General features: G+C 39.4%; 1 protein-coding gene across 28 annotated transcripts in view; it reads left to right on the forward strand.

The window, feature by feature from the left end:
* The first annotated feature begins 1,431 nt into the window (after positions 1 to 1,431).
* CCDC158 (coiled-coil domain containing 158) overlaps positions 1,432 to 18,165 on the forward strand; it is an 86,161-nt gene continuing 69,427 nt past the window's right edge. For 23 of the 28 annotated variants that reach the window (XM_044945758.2, XM_044945754.2, XM_025289867.3 and 20 more), the window contains exons 1-3: positions 1,433 to 1,566; positions 8,252 to 8,294; positions 16,851 to 16,994. In XM_044945758.2, coding sequence (XP_044801693.2) covers positions 16,925 to 16,994 — 70 coding nt within the window. In that variant the 5' untranslated portion in view covers positions 1,433 to 1,566; positions 8,252 to 8,294; positions 16,851 to 16,924. Of the gene's footprint in view, positions 1,605 to 8,251; positions 8,295 to 16,850; positions 16,995 to 18,165 lie in introns of all 28 variants that reach the window. The other 5 variants (XM_044945765.2, XM_044945755.2, XM_044945767.2 and 2 more) reach the window with 5 other exon arrangements.

Here is an 18,165-nt window from a genome sequence, read left to right on the forward strand (position 1 = left end):
AAATTTTTTATTTTAAAAGCTAAGAATCTCTTTTAAATTCAATATCAGAAACATACCATGAAGTAAAACTGTAAGGCACTTCAAATGAAAATAATTTTATAATAAAATTATAATGTTCACACATATATGTGGGTTTAAATAGTTTTATAGTGTTCTAATAAACATATTTCAATTAACAACTTCAAAAAGAATAAAAAAAGGAACTTTCTTGGTTCTTAGGGTCCAAATACAAACATGAGACATAAATGGAAATCACATATTAGGTAACTAAAACATTTTCTTGCCGTAAGAACACAGTTGTGCTTTAACAGAATAAAAGTTTAAAACAAAAGAATTAAAAATTGCTTTCTGTCTAGCCACAAAATTTAAACCATTCGCCCTTCCATTAAATACTCTCATTCCCTATTAAAATACTTGATTCTATAGGCAAGACTGTCCAGGTCAATAAATTTATATTATAGGTACAATAAAAAGCGATCTTTTAGTGGTATTTAATACTAACTTTATGAAAATTTAAAACTACATTATGTAATGTAGGATTTATTAATATTTCCAATCAACTCACACATAAAGTTATTCGCTGGAGGTGTAACGCTGACAGGTGGCATCCATCACACTCAGGCCCTTTCTGGATTTCTTCCATCCGAGCACTAATTTAGGCAGTACGGAGAGCCTTAAGTGTGTAATCACAGTATATGATAAGTTCTATATATTACAGAGATGACGACAGACAGCAACTGAATCACAGCGGAAGAAAACTCTCCGGAGGCGAGAGGGTCAGCTATTCCGAGTACACTTCTGAACCTTGCAAAACATTCCCAGCAGAGGATCAGGATAAGCAAAGGCAGAGAGACAAAGGGGAATTGAGGGGTAGGTTGGGGCGGGAGGGGCCACTGTTGGAAGGAGGGCGGGAGGCCTGACTGGCAACTCCAATATTGACTTGATTCTTAGATTGTGAATACAGACAGGATTTAAGCGGGTCGGTAAAGAATTGGGGAAGATCCTCTGTGGAACGCCTTGGAGAATAGCCTGGGGCGTTCGGGTGATGGGGGGCAAGAGCAGGACGTGGATACCGGTTAGGAGGCCGCAGATAAAGAGCATGGACGTGAGTGGCAGAGAGTATAAGTTGGAAGCCCGAATCGGGGTCGCTTGTGGAGTAGGGCTGGCAAGATGTGATGCCAAGCAGCCCCCTTGGTCACAGCTGCTAGTATGGAGACTCTGGGCGGGCGGGGGGTGGGGGGGGGGGGGAAATGGCTCTCGGTTGCCCGGGCGACGGCGTCTAGGGGCGGAGTCTGGGGCCAGAGACGGCCCCCGCATGGTTAGTTCAGCATTCCCCCTGGCCTCCTCCCCAGTCTCGGGCGAGGTGCCCAACGGTTGCCCCCGAGGCTCGCTTGGAGCCGGCAGGGCGCGAGCCCGAGCGCACGGGAAGCTGGCGCACGGGTGGGCGGGGCTCGGTCCTGCGCCGCCGCCACCGCCGCCGCCCAGTCGACGCAGGTGCGGCCGCCGCGCCCGCCGGCGCCCCCGCGGGGATGGGGCCGGTCTCTTAGGATGAGGCGTTGGTAGCAGGTACAAGGGCGGGCGCGACCGGGGGACCGGGTGAGGAGGTGGGTCGTTCGCCAGAGGCCCTGAGGCTGCGCATCTTCATTTCTGGAACCTTCCAGATCTTTTCGTTTGTTTTGCACATGGTGGATGCCCAATAAATTGTTTCTTTACCAGAAGGGACTGCCGTTGTTTTCAGGAATCACAAGACTTCCGGGGACTGTGGCTGAACTGTAGGACTAGAAATAACAGGATCCTGTTGTTGTTCCAACATTACTAACTCCTGTTCCTACCCAGCTTCTTTGGCAGACGTGGCGGAGGGGGGTGGGGTGGGGGTGGGGTGGAGGAATAGTGAAGACACACATAATGAGTAATGTGTAACCTTGGACAGTCTAATCCAAATGAGATTGTATTAAATGCTGTGCAAGGGCCCTCTCAGCTGGAACCCTGTCTGTTAAGTGAGGAGTCTGGTTCTGCATCATTATTAGTATCTGTCAGAAACAGTGGGTTCTCAGATGAGTCCACTGTCTCCCACAAAACTCTGCTCCCAGCCCCCACTGAGGCTGTTGTTCCGGGCTGAGTTCATGCATCTTTATTTTTTTTCTTTTTTAAATTATGAAAGTATAATAACATATTTACAGGAGACGTGGACAATACAGAACAAAATTAATACATAGTTCCACTGTATAATTATTTTTAAGTGGATAAATTACGATTTTTAGTCAGAGTTTCAGCATCAATTTCAGAATCAAGCTCTCAAAAATTAATAGAATGAATAGATAGAATAGCCAGAAAAATAGAAGGATATCGTAGACCTTGCTGCCGCTGCTGCTAAGTTGCTTCAGTCGTGTCTGACTCTGTGTGACCCCATAGATAGCAGCCCACCAGGCTCCGCCATCCCTGGGATTCTCCAGGCAAGAACACTGGAGTGGGTTGCCATTTCCTTCTCCAATGCATGAAAGTGAAAAGTGAAAGTGAAGTCGCTCAGTCATGCCCGACTCTTAGCAACCCCATGGACTGCAGCCTACCAGGCTCCTCCATCCATGGGATTTTCCAGGCAAGAGTACTGAAGTGGGGTGCCATTGCCTTCTCCGTAATAGACCTTAAGCCTTTATTTTTTAGGGCTCCAAAATCACTGCAGATGGTGATTGCAGCCATGAAATTAAAAGACGTTTATTCCTTGGAAGGAAAGTTAGACCAACCTGCTGCTGCTAAGTTATTTCAATCGTGTCCAACTCTGTGCGACCCCAAAGACAGCAGCCCACCAGGCTCCCCCGTCCCTGGGATTCTCCAGGCAAGAACACTGGAGTGGGTTGCCATTTCCTTCTCCAATTATGACCAACCTAGATAGCATATTGAAAAGCAGAGACATTACTTTGAAACAAAGGTCCATCTAGTCAAGGCTATGGTTTTTCCAGTGGTCATGTATGGATGTGAGAGTTGGACTGTGAAGAAGGCTGAGCACCGAAGAATTGATGCTTTTGAACTATGGTGTTGGAGAAGACTCTTAAGAGTCCCTTGGACTGCAAGGAGATCCAACCAGTCCATTCTAAAGGAAATCAGTCCTGGGTGTTCATTGGAAGGACTGATGCTAAAGCTGAAACTCCAATACTTTGGCCACCTCATGCAAAGAAGAGTTGACTCATTGGAAAAGACCCTGATGCTGGGAGGGATTGGGGGCAGGAGGAGAAGGGGACGACAGAGGATGAGATGGCTGGATGGCATCACCGACTCAGTGGACATGAGTTTGAGTAAACTCCGGGAGTTGGTGATGGACAGGGAGGCCTGACATGCTGCGATTTATGGGGTAACAAAGAGTTGGACATGACTGAGCAACTGAACTGAACTGAACTGAAGAGCCCTGTGGTGTTCATGCATCTTGGTGTACTTTAAGAGCAAGGGAAAGTAGAAGAAAAGTGAAGTTGGTTATTTCTCAGGGTCTTTTGACTGGCATCCACTTCTTGCTTCCTCTGTAGCCGCCTATTCAGGAAAGGAAGTCTCAGCACCTTCCACTGTCCCAGAACTCAGCGGGGCAGGACTGTTTTCTCTGTGTAAAGTCATGGGGTGGAAGTGGGGGAGTGTGGGAGATGCCTGGTCCTCCCAGCTCTATTGTTTTTAGATTTATACAGTTATCTTTATTTGTCTTGTGGGTGAAATGGTTTTTATGCCCTGGAGACATTTTTATACTCCTGAATTGAGGGTAGAAATTGACAATTTATTTTGTATATGCAGACTCCTTACCACTGTGATTTACAAAGAGGACTCAGTGTTGTCTATTTAGTATGTTAGGGCCACTCACATCCATAGTTCATTAAATAGGGCCTCTGTGAACCACCTGTTCCCACACTAAAAGCCCTCAAATGATTTGGTATAGTAGGCTAAATAAGGGCCACCCAAAAATATCAGGTCCTAATCCCTGGAACCATAAATATGATAAGCCAAGAAGGTCTTTGCATATATGATTAAGTCAAGGATCTTGAACTAGAAGGGTTATCTGAGTGGATCCTAAATGCAAACAGTAGAATCCTTGAGGGAGGCAGAGGAGATTAGACAGGGAAGAGGAGACTGCATTGTGAACACAGATCAGAGTGATGTGGCCACAAGCCAAGGAATGCTTCAACTACTTGCTGGTGGAGGCAAGAAATGGATTCTTTCTTGGAGCCTTTGAAGGGAGCACAGCCCTGCCAATACTGGGATTTCAGCCCTGTGACTGATTTTGAACTTCTGGCACCAGAACTGTGAAAGAATAAATGGCTATGGTTTTAAACCACCAAGCTTTTGGTAACTTGTTATGGCAATTATAGGAAACTAATACATACAATTATGCTTATAAGTCACATAGAATCAGGCCTGTATTGATGAATGTTTTAAAAGCTTTCCAGCTGGGGCAGTGGCAGGTGTTGTAGTGGAGACCATTGAGTATTTCCTGAACCCTGTACATCCTCAGGAAAAGATTTAAGCAGAGAATTTGGTGAGAAGGGAAAATAAATTAGTTGCATTAGAAAGAGATGGTCTAGCACTAAAGCAATTTTCTTTGTATTTCTATTAATATATCACTGCATTTGCTCTGGTTAAGAGAATATAGGTACAAAATGACTTAGGTTTGGTCCTTAGCTAAGATGTTGTTGGATATCTATCATGTGTATATCAAAGAAGAGTTGCAGACACCTGGAAATTGAGTTATGGGTTCAATCCAGGAGAAAAGAGACAATGCTAAAATGGTTCCATAAGGAAGTTAAAAGCAATCTCTAGTTATCTTGACATTAAGACACTGCAATATTTAGGATTAGGATGCAGGGGAAAAAAAGAAAAGTGTTCAGATTTAGTTGATTGACTTCTGGGTCCCAGGCAGCTAATTTGCATCCCTATTCTTACTCCACAAAGCATTACAGAAATGTACAAAGAGTAGCCAATCTGGTTTATTTTTGAACTACCTTTTTGAGGTTAAATTTGCTTACCATAAAATTCATTGATGTTAAGTATAAAATCCAATGATTTTTATTAAGTCACCATGATTCAGTTTTAGAACGTTTCCATCACCCAAAAAAGATCACTTGTACCCATTCGTAGCCAGTCTCCATTCTCAACCCCAGCACCAATCTGCTTTTGATCACTGGCCTGCTGCTGCTAAGTCGCTTCAGTCATGTCTGACTCTGTACAACCGCATAGACAGCAGCCTACCCCAGGCTCCTCCGGCCATGGGAGTTTCCAGGCGAGAGTACTGGAGTGGGTTGCCATTGCCTTCTCCGATCACTGGCCTACTTTAGAGTTAAGGTTTTAATTTCTCTGCAGGGACTACTCCAGTGGCTTCAAAACTGACCGCTGCTTCTCCTCAGCATATTTCCCACCCAGCTGCTGGAAGATTATATGCCTCTGGTTAAAATGCTCCAGTGGCTTTCCGTTGCAATTAGAATAAACCTCCAAGTCCTTAGTGTAGCTTTTTCAAGGTCCCATGAACTCTACAACCAGCCAACCAAACCAGCAACTTCTCAAGATAATTTAGGAGGGGAACTCCTAAAAAGCACGGTGTTTCTTTGGACACAGGACACAGCTGGCTGTCTGTAAGCAGACCTCCCGTTCTCCCTGGACTATGTGTAGGCTCTACTAGCCTCCTCCATGGCAGTCAGTGAACACATAGTCTTTCTTATCTCCAGACCTTTGCCTGTGGTACTTCCTCTTAGGATCTTCCCCAGTCCTCTGCAGAGCTGACTTTTTGTCATTCAGCTCACATGTCACTTCAGGAAGTCCTTCCCTGACCTACTAAGTAGCCTCAACTCAACTCTGTATGTTACTACTCTGTGTTATTCTCATCATTGCACTTGACCACTCTCCAAAATTATATTTTTGATTGATTTTGTTAATGTCTTTCTCTGTTAGAATATAAGATCCACAAGGGCAGAAACTTGATTGGTTGTGATCTTACAAAAGCTCTGTCTCTAGTATTTACAGAGGCACTATTCATAGCGGCAATACACTGTAAACCATCAAAATGCTATTAATAGCAATTAATAATTACCAGAGGCTTCCTGTGTACCAGGCCCTGTGCTAAGTGTTTTATATGCATGGATGATTTAATTAAATTTTACTACTTTTGATGTGGGAAGAGTGAGGAAAGCATGTCATCCAAATACAGTTCCCCACATTAAATGATGTCTTTCAGAGGCATTGGGTAGTGTTCTTTCCCTTATTATTAGAACGTTGATTTTAAGGCTGGATCAGTGTACGTTGCTACTAACTACATAGTTTTGAACCTCTTTCTCCACTTCCCTGAAAACTAAACTGGAGACGGGTTTTCAGGGAAGAAAGGAGGAAGAAATAGAGTGTAAATAAAGGAGGGTCCTGAAAGAGCAGGGCATGCTCAGGACACAGCTTTGAATGGACACAGTGTGTGTCAGGGGAGTGAGGATGAAGGAGGTGAGGCTGAGAGGTTGGTTAGGTCAAGATCGTAAAGGGCTTTGAGGGCTAGTCTTAGTTTAAGCTGTTGTTTTTGAACAAGTTGTGGCAGAATAGCTCCTATGTTAAAGGAAGATTGTAAGAAACTGAAACTTAGGAGGATCATTGTGAGGGATTTTGTAGCAGGTCTAGTAAGAGCTGGTTAAAGCATGAAAGAATACAATAAGACTAAAAATAACTAAGCTGCATATGCCAGGATTCCTTCCTTATAACTTACAACCACATTTAAGTCTCCTTCACTGAGTTAAAAGGTATTACTCAACAGAAGGTGGAGTTTGAATAAATGAATAACAGAAGAAGACACTGAAATGTCTGACTTGGAAAGCTGGCTTTATGGTATCACTATCTGAGAGCATCCTAGGAAATAGGTTAGGTAGGAATGCAAAGAGACCAGATTTGGGATAAAGATGAATCTAGAGCCCCCTCAATTTTTTTAACAACAAAGCATGAAAATTTCTGGAAGCAGTGGAATTACCCCTGTCTGGTTTTGCTGACTGGAATCACCTGTGAGAAGTCATTGTATTTGGGGTCATCTTTTTGCTGAAGTTTCTCCATATGAAATCATAGAATATCCAGATTGGAGAGGATTTTACAATTCTTCTAGTTCAACACTCTGCCAAGAGAGGAAAGCCAGTGGCAGCTGTCATTTCAACAAATGCTCATCCACTTTCAGCTTGAACACCTCACAAGGAGGTCCACTGTGTATATATTGAATGTGCTCCAGTTTTTAGAATGTCCCTCTCCACTCTGAGCTAGAACCTGTCTCCCTTTACTTTTGTTCATTAGTCCTCATTCTGCACATAGAATATCCTCATTCTTTTTTTCAGTTGACGTTAAATGATATATAACATTATGTTAATTTCAGATTATTACATTATGATTTGATATTTGTATTGTCATTCATTTTTCCAGTAAGGCAGCTGCTCACTTAGAGTCCACTGAGATATTCCAAAATTCCTAGTTGTTTTTCTCAGCTACATTGCTTAAGATTTATAGAACTGTTGCTAATTTATAGGTAGAATTTCCTCTACTCAGTAACTTTTCTAACCAAGCACAAGAGCTGTTACCTCATCAGAGCATCTCCAAGCAGTGAAAAGCAGTTCAGGGGATCTATTTAAGTTAGTTTGGAAGTACCTAGAGAAAGGTTGGACATGTAGATAACGGGCCTGTTGGTTTACTTGCTGCCTTATCTTGATCATGTCAGTGAGACCTGTACAACAAGATGAGCATTGGATCAATAGAGAGCATGGGCTTCCCTGGTGGCTCAGAGGGTAAAGAATCCACCTGCAATGCAGGAGACCTGGGTGCAATCCTTGGGGTGGGAAGATCCCCTGGAAGAGGAAATGGCAACCCAGTCCAGTATTCTTGCCTGGAGAATCCCATGGACAGAGGAGCCTGGCAGGCTACAGTCCCTGGGGTCGCAAAGAGTCAGACACGACTGAGCGACTAAGCACAGCAAAGTAGGGAGCATATAGATGACCATGTTCTGTTGTATAAACTTAGTGTAGATAAGTGCCACAGGTGCCATCTTAAGTGCTATAAATTTAAAATGTCAATACTTTCATATACAAGATAAACCCAAAGGAAGAAGAATTCAAACTTTTGTTGTTGCTATTGTATGTACATGTTTTAGGTGTTGTCAAGATCTTAAATGATGAAAATGAACTTGCAAGTTGAACTTTTTGAAAATAATAAATTTTAGATAATGAAGTAGTGTATATATTAATAAGCAGATTTTAAAATATTTTCTGTTTTTCAGGTGTTAATAGAATAAGTGAAAATAAGAATATCCAGATTTTAAGGTATTTCTTGTTTTGCTTTGGGTTATACTTAAGAATTGTGACTAAATAAAACTGATAGCACTAATTTATTATATCTGCAACTAATTTTAGAGCCTGAGGTCTTAAGCTTGATCGATGCCTAGGCTAGAATATCTAATATAGTAAAGTTGTAAGGGATTTATCTCTGTGGTTTTCAAATTCTGCTCAGTGGAGCCTTCTGTATTCCATAAAGGTATTTGGAGGGCAGAGAGGAGGGTGTGTAGTCAGGTGTCTGAAGATTCAATGAAAGGCTTCCACTCCTTAAAAAAAGTTTGGAAGACACACCCCTAAACCTCATTTAGTAATGGTGGGAATTGAGGCTCAGAGACGTGAATAGATTTGCCAATGCTTTCACAGGTGACCAAAGGCAGAATTACGATTCTAAGTTCTGTTTTTCTTCTGGGCTGCCTCCTTCCAAAACGATCTCATATACTGGTGATGTAGAATCTTACGAACATAATTCTGTATTACGTTATAATGGTCCCTCTGTTTACTCAGTGCATTCTGAACCCACTTTCTCTTCCTTTAGAGTACATATATGAAACGTACCTTCTTTCTAGATAAACAGAAAGATATGGCCATTTATTATGGGAAAGTGAGCTGGTATACACTGCTTAAATTTCAAAAACAGTGTTGTTATTCTTGGTTTACTATTCCATTATGTAGTGCTAGTTTCCTATAGATTGAGGCAACAGGATAGTAAGTCTGATGAGTTATCTCAGGTAATTCTTATTCTTTTGTAGTATATACTCTGTATCTATCTTATAGTCTTACAGAGGTTAAATATTGTTCTCAAGGTCACATAGGTGGTAGATCACAGAGCTAGAATTTGAACCCATGAGTGATGTGAAATTAGTAGTGAGAACAATAACTCAGGCAATAAAGGTTTTATTCAGCAAAAACTGCTGTCTTCATTGTGCTTCTCAGACTGTACTGGCCCAGACATGTGATATATGGATTAGTCTTAGTCTTCCACAGTGGCTCAGATGGTAAAAAGTCTTCCTGCAATACAAGGACCTGGGTTCAATCCCTGGGTTTGGGAATATCCCCTGGAGAAAGAAATGGCAACACACTCCAGTATTCTTGCCTGGAGAATCCCATGGACAAAGGAGCCTGGCAGGCTATAGTCCATGGGGTTTCAAAGAGTCAGACATGACTGACTGACTAACACACTAGAGTACCTTAGGATTTCCTGGGGAAAACATACCTGCAGACTGGTTCTACAAGAGTATGGACTAGCTTTATAAAATCACCAATCTCAGACTTCTGTGAAAGGTAGCACTCTAAGGGCTTGAGTCATTCATTGATGAATCCAGTAATCTAAATGTAACACACATTGTAAGTGCAAGTGAAAGTTGCTCAGTCTTGTCCAGCTCTTTTCGATCCCATGGACTATACAATCCATGGAATTCTCCAGGCCAGAATATTGGAGTGGGTAGCCTTTCCCTTCTCCAGGGGATCTCCCTGACCCGGGAATCAAACCGGGGTCTCCTGCATTGCAGGTGGATTCTTTACCAACTGAGTTATCAGGGAAGCCCACATTGTAAGTAATCTTTCCAAATCAAAATAGATCATGGATTCTGAATCAGCTTACTATGGAGACAGTCACATTCTATCCCAGTCACAGTAGAGGGCTACCTGGCATAGCCATACAGAAAGAAATCAAGGTGAGGACTGGTCACATTAGGGAAAGTACAGGTGTACGGTCACCACAGCTTTTGGAAGCCAAGGAGAAGAGGTGAAAGCCCAGGAGATAGTTTTAAGTCCCTTAGCTCAACTGTGTAACAAAAACTAAAGCCTATAACCTTCTTTTCCTCCAAAAGTCCTCTTTTTGTGGTCTGTGGCCTCTTTTAAGGCCTTTTCTGCAACATTCTAATTAAATAAGTAGAATCTTTACCTAGCTATTACTTATCAGAAATTTAGGCTTCTTTCAATGTGAACCTGATCATAATTTTAAACCAGGCAGAATTGTTCTTAATAAATATTGGCATACTAAAAGAGGCCAAGATCTCACCTGTGTGCTTTTATCAGAGGTTTAAATCAAACACATGTAAGTTCATGTTTTGATCCGCAAATCAACAAAGTGTAGCATTTTCACAGTTTCATGACTTAATTGAGACCAAAAAAAATTCTTTTTCCAGAAATCCTTAGTAATTTAATAAGTTTTATGCCCGAATATAGGAATAAGGTTACAATTCTTACAATGCAATGAAAATAAATACTGAATGATTTGACCAGTTTAAGGATTTGGTCAGTCTAAAACAATGAAAATCTAGATTACAAATAATTTTTAAAAGACATTTCATTACTCTAAGATATATACATAAAATAACTAGCAGCATTGGCAAGTAGACATACCTGTTCTGCTTATCTTGCTTGTAGATTCTGTTTCTTTCTTGATAGCCCAAAGTCTGCTTTCAAGCAGAGTGGATTAGTGTATGATCTCCTAATGCTGGGCTTTGATTCCACCTGCCCTACTCACTCCTTCATGCTTTGGATCTATGTCTAATTTATGACAACATTACTCAATAATTTACATTTTCTTACTTCTTTCATCCTGAAGAATCCCCAAATATATCATTTTAGTGTGTAAGCTAAGTTAAACAGCAAACATTCATGATAAAACTTGTTTAAATGAGAGATTTTTTTATTCCCCAAATAGCAATTTCTTCTATTTAGAACATTTAAATTGCCTGGCAATCTTGAGTAACATTCCATTTGTTAGAATTCTTTATGCAATGTTTCCCTTAATGTTTCCCTGCCACTTATTTCCTAAAAATGATAGTATAAACATATTAAGCTAGAATTTAATCATTGTTTTGACAGATGGCACCTCAGTAATCTAAAAGGCAAAAGTGTAAGTGTAATAAAAACGAATTCTGTTCAACAGCAAAAATTCTTTTTAGCTCAGAAGTGTTTAAAAATAACTTTTAACACAATGCTTACATTGTAAAAATGATGAGCAGTATGTTCTGTGTAATATTCCTCTTTCCATCATTTTGATAGTTCTTACCTACATTTATTTTTTAAAGAACTAGGATTCTGATTCATTAATGTGATCTATTGTTTTTCTGTTTTCTTTTTTTAATTGTTTTTCTGTTTTCTTTTTTTAATTGTTTTTCTGTTTTCTTAATTTCTGCTTCTATCTTTATTAAGTCCTACCATGTGCTTTTGTTACATCACCCCCTCCCTTTTTGTATTAGAAATCTTTTTGTGTTACAGATCTAATTCACTTATTTTCATGTTTTTTTAAAAAATTAAAGTAGGTGTTTAAGGCTGGGAAGTTTCTTTTTTGCATTGCTCTAATGTATCTCAGATTCTGATATGTAGTACTTTCATTGTCATATTTTTAGAAATTTAAAAATTTCTGTTTATATTTCTTTTATCACAAGAGTTATTTAATACAAAGCCTTTTAATTTTTAAGTGGAAAGGCTTTTTTGCTTTTGGGGTTTTACTTTTACTTTCTCATATTACATTGTGACCAGAGGGAGATGTTTGTCATTTCTGTTTATGGAAGCTGCTCATCTATTATTCGTGTCCTAGAGTATGATTGAGTTTTGTGAATATTCTCTGTGTACTTGAGAGGAAGGTATATCCTCTATTATTAAAATATAGTGTTCAATGTATATCCACAAAGTCTACCTTAGTAATTATTTCTAAATCTTTTATATTCTTACTTATTTTTTGGCTGCTTGATCTATCTCATGCTGAGTGATGTGTTAAAGCCTCTCATTATTATTGTTTCTAGTTATTATTGCATTTCCTGTTATTTATGTTTTATCTAAATGATTGCTGTGTTATAAGGTATATAGAGTCAGAGGTATTGTTATTGTGGAATGAAGCATTTAACTTAAGTGCCCTTTGTCTTATTTAATACTTGTTGGCTTGAAGACTGTTTGGTCTGGTATCAGGATTTTAACCCATGCTTTTTTTAAAAAAAAATTTATTGATGTATATTTGATTTACAATGTTGTGTTAATTTCTGCTGTACAGCAAAATTATACATACATATTTTTTCATATTCTTTTCTATTATGGCTTGTTATAGGATATTGAATATAGTTCCTTGTGCTATACAATAGGACCTTGTTGTTTATCCATTGAATATATAATAGTGTGCATCTGCTAATTCCAAACTCCCAATCCTTCCCTCCCAGTGCTCTTCCCCTTGGCCACCGTGAGTCTGTTCTCTATTTCTGTGAGTCTGTTTCTGTTTCATCAATACGCTCATTTGTGTAATATTTTAGGTTCCACGTATAAGTGATATCATATGGTATTTGTCTTTTTCTGACTTACTTTGCTGCCTATGATAATCTCTAGGTCCATTCATGTTGCCGCAAATGGTATTAAATTGTATATATATACACAAATATTCTTTATCCATTCATCTGTCAGTGGGTCAGTGGACATTTGGGTTGTTTCCATGTCTTGGCTATTGTAAATAGTGCTGCTGTGAACACAGGGGTGCACATCTCTTTTTGAATTACAGTTTTGTCTGGGTATATGCCCAGGAGTGGGATCGCTGGATCATATGGCTACTCTAGTTTTTTGAGGAACCTTCATACTGTTTTTTATAATGGCTGTACCAATTTACATTCCTACCAACAGTGTAAAAGGGTTCCCTTTTCTTTGCATCCTCTCCAAAATTTATTGTTTGTAGACTTTTTATTGATGGCTATTCTGATTGGTATGTGGTAGTACCTCAATGTAGTTTTTATTTATAAATATCTAATAATTAGTGATGAGCATCTTTTCATATGCCTGTTGGCCATCTATATGTCTTCTCTGGAGAAATGTCTATTTAGGTCTTCTGCCCACTTTTGATTGGGTTGTTTGCTTTTTTGTTATTGAGTTGTATGAGCTCTTTGTATATTTTGAAAATTAATCCTTTGTCAATCACATCATTTGCAAATATTTTCTCCCAGTCTGTAGGTTGTCTTTTCATTCTGTTTGTAGTTTCATTTGCTGTGCGAAAGCTTATAAATTTGATTAGGGCCCATTTGTTTATTTTTGCTTTTATTTCTATTGCTTTGGGAGATTAACCTAAGAAAACACTGGTATGACTTTATTAGAAAATATTTTCTATATGTTCTCTTCTAGGAGTTGTCATGTCTTATATTTAAGTCTTTAAGTCATTTTGAGTTTACTTTTGTATATGGTATGAGGATGTGTTCTAACTTCATTGATTTACATGCAGTTGTCCAACTTCTTCAGCACTACTTGCTGAAGAGACTTTTTCTGATTTTATATTCTTGCCTCCTTTGTCAAAGATTAATTGACCATAGGTAAATGGGCTTATTTCTGGGCTCTGTTCTGTCCCATTAATCTCTATGTCTGTGGCGAGGGTGGGGGGGGTGGGGGGCAGCCAATACCATGCTATTTTGACTACTGTAGCTTTATAATATTGTCTGAAATCTGGGAGGGGTATGCCTCCTGCTTTGTTTTATTTTCCTCAGGATTGCTTTGGCAATTCTGGGTCTTTTATGGTTCTATATACATTTGAAATTATTTGTCCTAGTTCTGTGAAAAATGCCATGGGTAATATTAATAGGGATCACATTAAGTCTGCAGATTGCTTTGGATAGTATGGCTACCCCATGCTTTCGTATTGAATTCATTTGCCTAGCAGATCATGGTGTCACTTTATTTGATTTTTTTTTTTTTAATCAGTGCCTTTTAGTTTCCTCTTATGTACAGCACAGAGTTGAATTTTTTTAAGAGCTAATTTGAAATTTCTTTGAATAGTCAAGTCCTCTCAGATTTACTGACATGACTGTTGTGTTGGCCTAAATTCTGTCTCATTTGTTATTACATTATTATCTTGTGGTGTAATTACTGTGTGTGTTATATTATATTAATGTGTTTATTTGGTGTTTCTTCTTTTTTAAAAAAATTCTTTTGGCATTTAAGATTTTTATTTTTATTCTAGTTGTTACCTTTGCATTAATGCTTTCTATACTACACCCATAACCCCTCCAACTTTTTTTCTTATTTAGCCTTTTGCTTTTTGTCAATTTTAAATGGTACCTTTTACAACCAGTGGCCCTCTATTTCCCTTTTATTCTCTCTTCCCATCTTTAGTTGTAGCTGTTCTCTATTGTCACACATATAATATTTATATATTATTTTTCCGTGCCATTACCCTTCTCATATTTTAGTCTCAACTCTACAATTGAATATTTAAAATGTTCATGTAAGTCTTTTTTTCAGTGTTCCCAGTCATCTTTTTTTTTTAAACATAATCCTCCCTTTTCCCAAGTTTTATTTTGAAAAATTTAAAACCTCTGGAAAAACTTTGGTTTTACAGCAGCTGTTACCATGTTGCCACATTTGCTGGTCATCTGTTGGTTGGATGAAGCTTCACTCCCTCTGGTAGATTCATCAGAAGGGGTACTTATGTACAGTGTTCTGGCACATTCAAAACTGCTTTTCCGTGCTTTTTTATCTTTTGATCTTGGCCGGATATAATAGGCTTGGTTTGTACTTTCTTTTTCCTTATATTTCTTGAAAATGCTGCTCTTCTGTTGCCTTGCTTTGTATGTTGTTTTTGAATAATCTGATGCCATTCTAATCTTTTTGCCTTTATAAATTACTTCATTTTTTTTTGCCTGAAGGCCCTAAGGATTTTTTTCATAATCTTTAACATCTTAATGTTGTTTCGATAGGATGTATTTCAAAGTTAATCATTCTTGGCTGATTTTCCTTAGTCTCAAAAAATGTATAGATTTGGATCTTCCTTTATTGGATTATAGTTTTAAATAATAGTTCTATTTCATTTTTTGGACTTTTTTCTTCAGGGACACCAATTATATTCAACCTCCTTTGCCTGTCGTCCATTTCTTTCACTTCCTCTCCAACCCTTTTTTCTTCTTTATCTCAGTTTTCATCCTCTTGGTTGTTTTCCTGATTTCCTTCAATGCCTTTATTAAGTTTACAACGCAGTTTATTCTCTAGTCTTTGTAATTTGGTCTTCATTTCTGATATAATTTTGTGTTTTTCTTCTCTCTCTTTCCTTACTTTAATCAACTCTCATTTTGTTTCTTCCTGATGACCTGCTTGTTTTCTTTGTTTCTTGTCCACTTCTGTTCTTACATTTTACAATTCTTATTCAAGGGTGACTTTTCATTATTCCCAAATGCTTGTTTGAGAATATTTAGTTCAGCTTGGAGTGTTGTGTTACAGCTTTCTTTGAGTTCATGTTTGTTGTTGGGGAGGGTTTGGGGGACTTTTCATGAGCAGAAAAGATTTTATCCACATTTTATGATATTTTGTGGAAGTTTTGTATGGATGTGATCTATTTTTAACTATTTTCTGTTTATTTAGTGGACAGGACTACTGGTCTGAGAGAGCTGTCTTCCAGGCATTCTCTTTTATGGATGGTGGGGGAATATTAGGTGGGAGGGGGAGAAGGAGCACTGGCATATCTTGCTTCTTTTTGCTTCTGCTGGTTCCTAAAATTTCCCCTCTCATTTCCTTCTTCCCTTTACTGCCACATCTCCAGGGGAGACCATGTCTCCCCTGGAAACACTCTTCTCTGAGGCTGACACTCCTAGCGCCTGCCCACTTTCAAGCCCTAACTGCACAGCCAGAGACTATCTCGTCCCAGCCTGTGCTTAGTAACCTGGCTCTTTTCGTTCACTTTCTGGGGGCCACTCTGTGCTTCCTCTTGGCCCTCTGCTCCTTTTCAGTCTCTTTAGCCTCTCCTCTCCCACTGTCCACACCCAGAGGCCTGTAGTGCTGGTCGGTAGAGTATGGGAGCACTTTTGGAAAAAAATTTCCCTCTGCTAACAGATAATTTGAAGGCTGTGGCATTCTCTGTCTTCTGGGAATGCTAAAGGCTTGGAGCCCATGTGCTTTTATTTGTTTTTTTTGTTGTTGATTTTATGGATATTCAGAGGATAAGGAGAAGATTTGGAATCAGGCCTCTACCAGTGTTCTTCAAACCCCAAAGCCCCCCTCTTGGCCTAATCTAAAATTATGAGCACTGTTTGATATCCAAGAAGTTTTTACCATTTATTGTGCTCACTCAGTTGTGTCCAGCTGTTTGTGACCCCATGGACTGTAGCCCAGCAGGCTCCTCTGTCTATGTGATTTTTGAGGAAAGAATACTTGAATGGGTTGCCATGCCCTCCTCCATTACCTTTTATTAATGATTTCAAATTTGAATTTTCTTCATAATTTGTGACTTTTTACTGAGGAAGTGCCTTCTTTCATTATTTGATAATGTAACTTATGAGAGAGATATAAGAAGAGAAAAAACTCTACCTCAGATCAGAGTGCTAATAATTGTAGTAATTAAAAGTGTTTCTTATTTTCGGGTTGTCTTTAATAAACCACGTGGCCATTAAAATCAACAAGTTTTACAGTAAGATTCTGTTCACTTATTAATTTTATGTAATAATAAAATATTTCTGTGTAAATATTTTCCTGGTGAAAACCTGTTATTAAATTTCAAACGTGAATATAGTCATTTCCTCCTCTGTGAACTTTTTTCACATTTTACCTTATTAATACAGACTAAATCCCTGTCTTTTATAGATAAGAACTAAAAGAACTAAATAGGGAAGCATTCATATTTCAAGATCTCTAAGAAGAGGTAGCAAATATTTAATATGGAACAAAAACCTTGTGAACCCAAAAATGAACATCTTTTGCCAAGCAGTGGCATCCCATCCAATGCAGGTATGTGTTTTTTATAAAACGAAAATGGGAGAAAATTAAAACTAAGCAGCCTTCATAATATTCATTCAAGCCACTGTGTTTTAGTATGTTTTGGTTTAACTGTGCAGGTCACAGACCTTGTTCATGAATAATAACCAGATTATTTATAATTCTGCTTTATAAGGAAGAAGTTGTTTAATCTTTTAAAAATAGCATGTCTATTTTTTAGCATGTGTTTACATTATTTTCTGGTTTGAAGACTGTTTCCATGTTGAGGCACTTCCGCACATGCCATTTCTCTAAATGCCTTCTCTTCCTTGGTCAGCCCCAGGCCCCAATTCTGCATCATTTTGACTTCTTTTCCCTTACACCTCTCCCCACCACATCCAATCAAGTACGACGTCCTGCTTTCTCTAGTCTCAGAAATGTCTCTTGGATGCATTTTACCTCTCCATTCCCATGGCTACTGTTCAGGCTTCCCATCAACTCTGATGAAAATTATGTCAGCAGATAGCAGACAGAAGACAGAAACAGGTGGAATAAATAGGTGGCACTTAATACAGGAAATTTATAACACAGATGTTAGAAGAGCCAAAAAGGTTCACAGGAGATGAGAGAACACAGAGATCCACCACAGCAGGGAGTTGCTACCAGTCTCTGGGCCAAAAGGACCCTGAGAATAGGAACTGTCATAAGGTGTGGGTGGAAACAGGAGCTGGAACCACGGACTGGGCTGCCTGCTGGAGACGGACCCACCACTCGCTGCCAGAAGCCCGTCTGAGGCAGGAGAGAGGAGAGTCCCTCAGCTTCTCCCCACTACGGCCTTCTGGTCTTTTGCCAGCACCTTCCATTGTGAACCTACCAGGAAACGTGCTGGGAATGGGGCATTGGAAGGATGGTCTCCACAGCATATGGCAGGGAAGGGACTCTGTGGCAGTCAGGCAGGTGACTGTACAACCCTGTCTGCTTTCCCTTCATGTCTCTCTTGTCTGAAAGAATGCAGCCAGAGTTCATTCTGAATTACAGGTCTGTTTTTCCACCGGTCTGCTTACAGACTTATCTTCACATGCTTATTGTGTAAAAGTTTCTGCTCCTTAGGATGCTCATGCCATTGGCACCTCCATCTTACTAGATCCATCCACTCTGCTCATTCCCCTCGCTCACCTCCCCACCCGCATGATATCCCAGTGGG

Source organism: Bubalus bubalis, chromosome 7, assembly GCF_019923935.1.
Source record: "Bubalus bubalis isolate 160015118507 breed Murrah chromosome 7, NDDB_SH_1, whole genome shotgun sequence".
NCBI classification, from domain to species: Eukaryota; Metazoa; Chordata; class Mammalia; order Artiodactyla; family Bovidae; genus Bubalus; species Bubalus bubalis.